Source organism: Poecilia formosa, unplaced genomic scaffold, assembly GCF_000485575.1.
Source record: "Poecilia formosa unplaced genomic scaffold, Poecilia_formosa-5.1.2 Scaffold18, whole genome shotgun sequence".
Taxonomy (NCBI): Eukaryota; Metazoa; Chordata; class Actinopteri; order Cyprinodontiformes; family Poeciliidae; genus Poecilia; species Poecilia formosa.
Window position 1 is genome coordinate 3,748,777 of NW_006799957.1, and position 11,118 is coordinate 3,759,894.

The 11,118-nt window shown below is 37.7% G+C and overlaps 1 protein-coding gene across 1 annotated transcript; it reads right to left on the bottom strand.

The window, feature by feature from the left end:
- Positions 1 to 293: 293 nt before the first annotated feature.
- On the bottom strand, positions 294 to 7,353 carry LOC103134682 (tribbles homolog 2-like). Its single transcript, XM_007547052.2, has 4 exons — positions 6,793 to 7,353; positions 3,278 to 3,562; positions 2,871 to 3,163; positions 294 to 2,745 (listed from the first exon to the last, which is right to left on the bottom strand). The coding sequence occupies exons 2-4, from the start codon at positions 3,548 to 3,550 to the stop codon at positions 2,256 to 2,258; spliced, it is 1,056 nt and encodes a 351-aa protein (XP_007547114.1). The 5' UTR covers positions 3,551 to 3,562; positions 6,793 to 7,353; the 3' UTR covers positions 294 to 2,255.
- Between the last annotated feature and the right edge of the window lie 3,765 nt (positions 7,354 to 11,118).

Consider the following 11,118-nt stretch of genomic DNA (forward strand, 5'->3'; position numbering starts at 1 on the left):
AGTTTTAAACCATCATGAAAAAAAAATCAACCAAAACATCATCTTTAGCAACACTAGACCCCGATGACTGGATCAGTGGACTCAGTTTTATATCTATTCCAGGTTGGATCAGCCTCAAACTCTGCATTTTATTATTGTGGCTTTTTGACGAGCTGTTTTTTTTAGAGTATCATTGAGCAAATAGCAAGATTATTTTACCTGGGCTGTGTAGTTGAGTATCCAGCCCGAAAACCAATGTTGAATGGAAATTGTAGCCCAAAATATTCAGAAAAAGACCCGTTTTGAGACCAGAACAACTTTAAACAGCCTTTATTTATTCTCTCACAACTGAAAACAGAAAGAAATTGCACTGTACGCTAAAACAAAAGGCATCCTGTTAGCAGGCGTAAAGCTTGTTGGGTAGTGATTTTCTTCATCACTTACAGGAGGACGGCAAATTACGAAATTATTTCAATTATTTCAAAATCAGCGTCATAGTATTTTTTTTTTTCCTTATTGTAAGTCAAGTGCTCAAAATATATCCTCATTGTCCTGAAATGTGATTAAGTGGCTAATCTACTCCAGGTTTTTAATGCAATCTGCACTATAAAATGCCCAAAAATAGATGTTTTATACTGCTGCAACTTTAAGAAAATAATGTTTTAGTTACATTTTGTTCACATTAATTCTGATCAAAAAACATTTTTTTTCACTCAATACCCAAAGTATTTTTTGTGCAACTAAAGCAGAATTTTTGCTAATTACCAAATTCAGCTTATTTAGTTTTAACTGGATAAAACAAAATAAAAACATTGATTGTCTGAAAACTAAAGACACATTTAAGTTGAATTAATCTTTCTGCTCAGCAACACACTCTTTAAAACAGTGAACCAACCTCAACAGAATTTATAAATGTAAACACTTGAAAGGAGTTCTGCCTCTTGAGGCGCCACCTCCTTCAGAGACTCAAATTTAAATTTTGTGGTATTTTCAGGTGTTTTTCCTCCAACACATTTAACTAGCATCTCTACATCAGTAAATGACGAAGCTCATTTTTAAGTATTTGCAAAAGAAACAATGTTTTTCTTTTGTGTGTTGAGTCAAATTTCTCATTTTCCAGACTTAAAAGGTCTGCTACTTCAAAACTGAGTTACATAAAGGAAAAGTTCCCACACAGCATTGGTGTGCCTGAACACCCCTTGTATGTTAAAACTATGGGAGAGTAGCTGCAGTATAGATGGTTAGAAAACAAAACATTCTAATTCTTTAGATGAATGTTGATATGAGACCACTTTATCTCAAAGAGGCGGGGCGAAAGCTGAGACACAACTAGAAACAGACGAAGGCACCTAAGGTTCAAGTAATCCAGGATCATACCATTGGTAGTGTTTATCACTTCATGTTTGTAAAAAAAAAAACAACAAAAAAACAAAATGACTTTTCACTGTGAGATGCAAGAACATTTTTAGAGAAATGTTTCAACCTTGAAGTTGGAATCTGGTTTTGGTTGCAAACTGATTGTCGACTGCCTGGCCGCAAATGAAGAACAGTTCAGTTTAACAAAGAAAATGTTTGAAAAAATGTTATTGTGAAATAATGTATAAGCAAGTTTTGGAACTCGCCAGCAGGCAGACGTGTACTGACATACTGAAGAATATCCTATAGTTATTCCAGAAGGATCAAATTATTGGTCAAGACAATTTAAACATCAAGGAAGAACACTGGAAAAAATAGATTAGGAACTGTGAAATCCAAAAAAAACAGAAAAACTTTTTAGGACCTGAAAGATATCTTGAGTGATTGTAACCTGAGAAAATGTACAAATTTGGGAAATCTAGTTCGTGAAAATAAATATAGTTTTTCTGTGCTAAAAACTGATCTAATAAGCAATGGGATTTCTCGTGTAGTTGGAGTTCTTTAAAAAGATCAACTGAGTAACTGAATAAACTAAAATAAACTTTTTCCATCAAACACAGTTTCTTTCAAATGGCACAAGCATATCTCACAGCCACAATGCTGCAATTCATCAGGCCCAAATTGTGGAAGAGATTGTGGGATTCGCCAAGAAAAAAAATTCCCAGCCTTCAGTCTTTCATCATGTTGGTTAAAAAAAAAAATCTAATTATAAATAATGCAACTCTATGCAATGTAACAAAATTTATTAATGCTCAAACGTTTAAAATGGAACCACATCCAAGTGGTGAGTTACTGTTTGACTTGTGGCCAGGCAGTGCGTTATTACAAATTCACACATGAAGGTATAGCCTATAAACATTTTATTGTTTCTCAGTCCATGTTGGCACCACTTGGTCGTCTTCCATCTGTTTGTTCTGCATTGTATTTTGGTTGTGATGCGTCTTGTGCACATTGTGGTGTTGCACACAGGGATTGGTGGTCAGCCACGGATGCATCAGCAGTTCGGATGCCTTCAGTCTCTCGGCAGGCACCTTCCTCAGCATGCAGCTAATCAGACACTTTGCCTGTGGCGACAAGCCACTGGGCAGGCTGAACACCCCACGCCGGATCTTAGCGAAAAGCGCAGCTGGCTGCGTGTCCTGAAAAGGGTATCGTCCAATCAGCATGGTGTACAGAGACACGCCCAGGCTCCATATGTCTGCAGCGCGACCCGAGTAGGAGCCATTTCCGTTGTTGAGCAGCTCGGGGCCAACGTAGGCGGGACAGCCGTGTCTGTCTCTGAGGAAGTCGTTATCAGGGTTACCGTGGAGGACTACACTGTCGTTAAGGCCGAGCAGGGCGAGACGAGTCCTGCAAAAAAAACAAAACAAAACAAATATTAACTAAAGTTCTCTGTTTTTTTTTTGTTGTTGTTTTTTTATGTAGGATGCAGAACAATCATGGTATGAGCTATGCCACCTGGGACTGTAACCTACCTGTATTGGTCCATAAAGACGAACCGTCGTAGCTTCAGGTCCCTCAGGATGACTCCTTTATTGTGGCAGTGCACCACCGCATTCAGCATCTGAGCAAACAGACGCCCCGCCTCTTCCTCGTCCAGGCGCTTCCTGCGGCGCACGTATGCGTGCATGTCTCCATGGTGATCGGGCAGGAAGACGTACAGGTTGTCTTGACCGACCACCACATCTTGCAGATGGCAGATGTTGTCGTGTTTACCGATGCGCTCGTAGGCTGCCAACCGTTCCTGGAAACCCTGCAGAGGGAGAACCTGTAACCAGGACACACCGTTAATTGAAGTACTAAAAATTACCACCAGATGTGTTTTGGAGAATTTCGTCATATTGCCACCACTAGCAGCGTTATTAGTGTTACTCCGTCTTACCTGACAGGTGTACTGCTTCTGTGTGCTTGTGTGCACGGCCCTATAGGTTTCCTCCCTCTCACAGCTTACAAACAGGAGGTACGGTCCCACTCTGGACGAGGGCTGGCTTGGGCTGGACTTGGGTGCGGGGATTGTTGGTGTGAGGTACGAAGATAGGCCACTGGCAGAATGGGATGTCTCCAGACGGGCGAGCTTGCATTTCGGTAAGTTTTCCTGAGGCTCAGCCAGCAGCCTCTTCAGACACAGCTGACTTCTGGTTGTTGCCACGCCCATCCTCAGTTTTTACTGGTGAAGACAAGAGACATGAGATTTACTATTAACTTCTAATAACAAACATTAATTTTCATGCTGGTATTTTTGAGTCGTTGTCCTCTTCAACAAAAACCTGATGTGCAATGTGCAAAATATAATTAATATATTCTCAATAGAAATGTGGAATGCATGGAAAAATTTGTAATATCGGTGCAAACTGCCTTTTTTGAATTTTTATTTTGGAATGTTGTGGCCAAATATTGACTAATTCAAATCAAAAGACATGCAGGCAGCAATCAGCAGTTTTGATCAAAAATCCAATGTGCACACTTTGAAAGATTTCAGAATTTTCATGGAATATGATTTTTTTTTTCTTTTAGATTAACTACAATCAAATCACCTACTATATTTTACACATTCGCTATAAAAATGTAGAATGGATTAAAAAAGATCACGATATAGTTTTAAAATGCTAAAATAAGCTTAGAGCTTCTATTGGAATACAAGGAACTGACTAAATCAACCAGGGTCAGAAACCATCCAATAAATAGTTACATATTGAAAAATTTAAATGATCTCACAATAATAATATTATTATTATTGATATAACACTATTGTGTCAATTTTTTTCTTACAGAAACAGGAGGTGAAACGGCATGCTTCTAACAAAGCGCTAAAATCAACACTGGTTCATGTGTCAAATTTCAAATGCATGTTGCATTTAAGACACAGTTTTGTGTCTTAAATGGACACAAAACTATTTTTTCAGATTAATGTAATCAAGTATAATTATTTTCTCATAAATCACTTGAGACAAAACACATTTGAATGAATATTTTTGGTTATTATTAGGCTGATTCTTATCCTCACCTGCGCCCCAAATATACATCTTGTCTGTTTTTTTTGTTTGTTTTTTTTGGACAAATGATGGATACACATGTGTGAAAATGCTATTTAGTGACATATTATATTTAATTTACCTGTGTTGAATAAAGCACTTGGTTAACTTATTCTAACGAACATATTTTTATTTAAATTTACAGTAAAGCTGCTCCCTGTTGCACAACAGTGCCCTCTACAGGGGAAACTGACTCTCACTGATTCTTCCACCAAAACCTCTACAGTGACATTTTCACATAAAGTAAAAATAATGTATTAGTATCACATCTAACTGTGTTCTGCATCCCTGCTGCTTACATGTTACACGGTCGGGTCTATAGGCTCTCCTGATGCAACTTCCTGTAAGCTGACAGGCACCACAGCTTTCAGATCGTTGCATCAGAGCAAAACAGTTTATAGTTTAAAAAGGCTTTAAATACAGTCAACACCTACATGCATGCACCGCTAGGGTGTGTGTGTTTGTGTGGGTGTGTGTGAGTAAGTTTCTCATAACTTGTGGTCACCTTGGTGATACTTGGTGGAAACCGGCTGTGGGGCAACACTGCTTTCACTCCTGCTGAAACACCCTGAGTCACAATGTCACTGCGGCAACGTCATCCACCCACCCACACACACACACACACACACACACATATACACACAGCAAATCTGGCCTTGTTTGACACATTTGATTGTGAAACTGTAGCTCAAAATAAAAGCGATGGAGAAATCTCCAGAGATCTGACTGCTGAGTTATTCAGAAAGCAAAACCCACAGGCAGAAACTTTGCACCATGTAACCTCTCATTTGGCATTTAATTCATTGTGGTGGAGACTATAAAAGTTGCTCTCTCATAAATGGGTTTCCAGTGTAATTAAAACATGACTTAGACAAGCATTTTTGTGAAAAAATGCACAAAAAGCACACCAAGAACTGTGAGTATTTCTAAACAACTTTTCTCTTGTTTATCTCAATCCTTGCTCTTGTACAGTCTTCACTGCCTAATTAAATAATAAAAAAACACCACTATTCAATAAAAATCATGAAATGCCACAGAAAATACAAAAAGACTCTGCAACTAAAAATACTTAGGCGAGATTCATTCCAAGCACCATACTCATACATTTGCTGACAGAATGAACAATCCAAGGAAATAACCTGTTATAATGTTCTGGAAGATCTTATTTAAGAAGACATATTCCACAGACCAGTTACATTCCCTTACTGTAAAAACAAACTATTTTAAACTAGAAATCTGCTGCTTCACTTCATCCAAGGAAAGAAAGCAGAGGCGCACAATATATTGAAGCAAAATCGGCATTGTTGGCATGTGCAATATTGCAATCACAAACATCTATTTGGATATTTGTTCAAATTTTTACATTTCTGCATAGTCATATTTTTCTGGCAAGGTGAACTGGTTTTAACTGCCCTTATTGCCCTCATTTGATGTATATCTTTTGTGGCTAAGATGCTAAAACTGAGACAGAGTGGTGGGGACAGTGTGTCATGATAAGGAAAGAAATGAATCAGAAGCATGTGGCGTAATCCTAGTCAATATCGACAATACAACTTTTAGCAACAGTGTTAAAATTTCATATGTTCCTCATATTTCACAGCCCTTTAAGAATTCAAATCAAAACATAAACAAATATTTCAAATATAGACTCAGTGTTTTCTCACACTTCCGCTAAAATAAGCAGCAAAAACAAAAACAGCCAAGAAAATGTGTGCTGGTTTGAGGTTTGACAAGGAGGCAAACTGATACGTTATTTATTTTTCTATTTTAAATAAAACAGCACAAAAATATATATAAAAAAGTGACATTTAGGTTAACAGTTTTTTTAATTTGGTTTTTGAAAGTCAACGGCTGTACATAATGGATGCATTCAATCCTGGCTTAGGAGTCATCTGAGCATTGTTTCCGATGTGCAGTGCAAGGAATCAGCTTTAATATCACTGCAAATGGTGTGTGACTATATATGCATCTTTAGACTCTTCTGTTTTGTATTCCTTTAAATCAAGCTACACTTATGGATTGATTTATTAAATAACAGCCAATATCACTTTTCTTTCTTAATATAGCTGGAAAAAATAACAGTAGAAAAGTGCATGCTGAGTTGAATTTAAAAAGTTGAAGAGAATTGTTTTTGTTTTATTTTGGTTCTGACTGGGATTCAGTTCAGTTGAATTTAAATCTAAACAAGAAAACTATTTCTGAAAAGGTGCTTTTGTTACTCGCATATAAACAACTCAGAGAAAATGACCTAATATTTAATATCTGACATTGCATTTTCAGCACTAATGTTCACTTCAGGCTGAATATTTAAATACATTTCCATGCCACCAGCAGCAGTTCTGCTGGTCTCAGGTCAGTTTCTTACCTTTGGAATGACTTCAGGTGCGGACTGCTGGTCAGCTCAGTAAAATCACTCTGAAGATGGTTTTGGTCACTTGTCCGCGCAGTAGAGTTGCTAAACAAATATCTGAAAAGCGCTCCTAATCTCTTCAAGCTGAATTCCGACTGGGACCAGTCACTATGACACTGGGAGAACTGGAGGTGACGTCTTTGCGCCTTCCTGTCGTTTCAGTTGCGCAACCTGTCGTTGGTCCGTCAGCTGGTGGTCGCTGAGTTTTATATTGCGGATTAAGTTAAATAAATGAAGATCATTTATCGTCGGAGAATTCCAATAAAAAAAATTGCAGTGTAATTAAAAATGAAACTTGTTGAGTCTTTGTTGTTATTTCCGAAAAAGGGCGTTCAAAGGCAGTCCTGCCGCTTTATCAGCAGAAAGCCGAATAGAGTCGGTCTAGTTTATCTCCCGCCGCTTTCAGCTGACCCTGATGCTGGTTCTCCAGAACTTTCAGCTGGACTCTGGGGCTCCGACTGACTCCGGGTTTGTTTGGTTTCGTTGTTTCCTCCCGCGGTGGCGTCAACCCGGAGGGGCGGAGCTTCGATGTTGCAATCCACGGCAGGTCGGTCGTCAGACAGAGCCGATCTAAAGGGGAGCGGGGCATACCTCACGCATTTCCGCTTGTCATTATGTCTTGTAAGTCACAGTCTAAAATTATCTGATGTTCCCAAGCAAAACCAAATGGTAACATGTAATCTGGAGACTACATGACATGTCGCAATTTGTGTGGCTGTTCTTGTTTTTCTTGTTTTCGTTTCGGTCAACCACGTTTTTTAAAATGAACTCTGAGCTTTAAGGCTACCCAATTTTACATAGTATTTCCAAATCAGAATGAGGATTTCAAGTATCCCGAATGAAATTAATCCTACAGAATGATCTAAACACCATTTATTAAAAGTAAATGAAATGTTAGTCTTTTAAAAGGAAAACTATCCTGGATTATTCTGATACTAGTTAGAGTATCTGAAAGAGTGTTTAACTTTAGAATGGTCTAAACACCAGATGGGGATATTTTTAACTTCTGCTGTATAGTTAGGTAGAATTATTTTAAAGCACATCTTTTCAAGAACTAGATTCCCCTTAGTACAATTAAGTTTTCCTTCAAGACTTCTGAATTACTGAAGATTATTTCCATTTTAGTCATATATGACTTAGACTTAGCCCTCAGACTTTGAATATATTCAAAGTGTGAGGGTCGCGTGACATTTATTCCACTAGGGGCGCTGTTTTAGTCGACAATCTACAAAGCAGCCGCTACCTTTATGATGCAATAGGGACATTGTTTGCACCAAGAAAGAAAAACGTACTATGTATTTGTAAAAGGGATCCTACATGATGGATATGAAATGTGGAATTGCATTTTCAGTCATCTAGTCCACTCATATGTGAATACTAGTATTGTAGCCCTTATGGCATTTAGCTGATTGTGAGAAGTTAACAAAACTTTTGTTTACTTATAGTAAACAAAACCACATGACTTTTATGGAAAAGTTAGCAAAACATATATATATATACAGTTTCACACCAAATATATATGTACAATATGCATTAACCACATTAAGAGTTGGCATACTTTTTTTTAACCTTGTTTGTTTTGCAGCTACACCTGTCCCACTTAGGTTGGAGGTTTAGGCAAGAAAAAGACATTTTGACACACTGATGCATCCTCCCTTTCAAGCTGTTACTTTAGAACTGTTTCAAGTAAAAATGACATGCCACAGCTGCATCATGTACTGAAGGCTACAATGTTTTTGTATATCAAGTGTGCTAACTGGCATCATATGGGCTACACAGTGGCACGTTTGGTAGTGCCACTGGTTGTTGACCTCAATCCATCTATTAAGAACAGCCCTTAATCTGTCTTCTGTCTGTAGTCGGAGCTTCAGGAGCTACACCTTGTAGCTCACATTAGGTACTTATTCTAGCAAAAATTGTAGTTTTAGTCACTGTAACCAATTTACTCCCTGAAATAGAATTTAAAATACTTAACTTACATAACTACTTGGCCCAAAAGAGTGTTCCTCTGTGCACCTTTGTATTCGCTAATGTTTATTAATGTGTAAAAAAATAATTTTTCATGTCCAAGTGAGAGTAGAACAGAATAAAAATGCCATTTTTTGTACCTCAGAGGGGAAATTCATTACAAAATATATGTGTAAATGGCACAGGTCTTGAAAGCATGAATCATTCTGATGCTACCACTGCAAATACTAGGTTAATAGATAAACTGATAAGTAAGTTTAGATATTCTGGCTGTTGTACACAGAGTCCTTCCTGTGTATTGCACGTAGAGTAAAGGTAACTTCCCTCACCAACACTCCTTTTACACACTAGTGTTTCCCAACCGTGGTCCTCTGGGTTCACTACCCTGCATGTTTTAGGTGTTTCTTTGCTTCAGCCCAGGTGATTTCAATTGACAGGTGTTTGCTGAACAGCAATCGGCTGAATCAGGCATATCAGAGAACATCTAAAACATGCAGACCAGACTTGAGAAACACTGCTCTAAACGATGTATATCAAAGACCTTTTTGTTTTCTTCATGTTCAACACATAATGCCATTTTAGAATCAGTAGTGTGTTCATTTGTAGACTTTAGATGAAAATAAATTTAGAACCTGGGAAGGGCCACATCATTTATACATTAAGATCCTTGTGCTCTCTTTCATCTTAGCTATGACTATATGCTACTTGGAAGTACTACTTATAATTTAAGGTCATAAATCTATTAATTATCAGTTATTTATTATTGCCTTTACTCTTTAACCTCATATTCTTTGTGTCCCATCAAATAAAAAAAAATCACATAAAACATTCAAATATGTTCAATTTTAAGAATTATAAATCTCTCCTGGTACTGAAGGTTACCTTAAATTGAGGGTAAGCTTCAGCCCTGGAAAAACCATGCTTCTATCTGATGTCAAATATTAGGTGTGCCAAGAAAGCTACTCTAGTTTGTCTTGAGGTCGTATTTGATTTGCCAGACCTTAGAAGATTCCGCTGCTGTGACCCAGACAGGCTTCAACCAAAGTATCTTTTTATATTTCTTGGTGTGGAAAATCCTGGTTTTATTGTCAGAATGTTCAGAAGATGTGAGATCTGAGAAAAGTGAGACTCTCAAGGATTCTTTGGTGAAAACATATGTGTATATCAAAGCTTGGTTCTCACTTACTCCTTCCATGGGAATTATTAAATCCATCAGGTCCCGACACGGTTCCTTCAGGGAACAACATATATAGGCAAATCTATCTCATTTCTCTGGTTAAACATTATTTTCTCAGGATACTTGAACCAATCAGTTTCACAGAAAAGCACAGCTGCTCTAATGGTAGCTGTACTCCCATTTCTCTGCATGCATGTTGACTTTCTCGTTTTACAGGAAAGAAATTGTGCAAGCTTTAAGAGTCAGAATGCGTTTTCAGGCATATTGTCATTTTTCTTTGAGCTGACATTTTGAAGCGTTGCTAAAATATATCTTAAATACTTCAGAGTGACTTCATTAATACCCATAGGTAGATTAATCTAGCAGACAAAAGAGATGAGCATCTGATAAAAACAACAAGCGAGGAACAAGATGTTTTCTTTCGTTGCAACCAATATCAGTGGACCAAGTTCACACTGCTGCTTGCTTTTATTGAATGTTTTGCTTCTAATGATAGTTGTATAGCCTAAAGTAACTGGAAAGTGGATCTGTATGTACCATGTGATTTGATGCAGTCAGCCTAAAAGCTCAGACTAGCCCACATTAAAACATCTTAAGGTGCATGATGCTGAGTTAAAATGTTATTTATTCAGTTAATCATTTCCAACTGAAATGTCTGTCTTACATAGGTAACTGGCCTACGCAAAAGCTAATGTTTGCTGTAGAGTCTCTGTACTTTTCTTCAAAACCTCTTTTTCACCAACTTCTGCATCACTGTGATGGGAATGGAGGTGATCGTTCTTGTCTTTGTTTTTCAAATACCCCAGTATTTTCGGTGTGCAGTTTAGGTCAGGCTATTCAAGCACAATGATACCGTGATCATAAACCAGGCATTGGTATGTCTGGCACATGGTACAGCAGGGAGATGTCCTTGTGAAAAAGGAAATCAGCATTTCCATAAATCTTGCCAGCAGATGTAAGCATGAAGTGCTTTGAAATATCCTGACATATTGCAGCAGCTTTTCACTTTACAAGACAAGTTGGACTGAGTGGGTTGTCAATGACTATCTATAGGACAACTGTCAAGTCAACAGACTTTCATTAGGTCCAAAATATAACATTACTGCAATAAAAATACCTTTACATTAGTCTTGTGC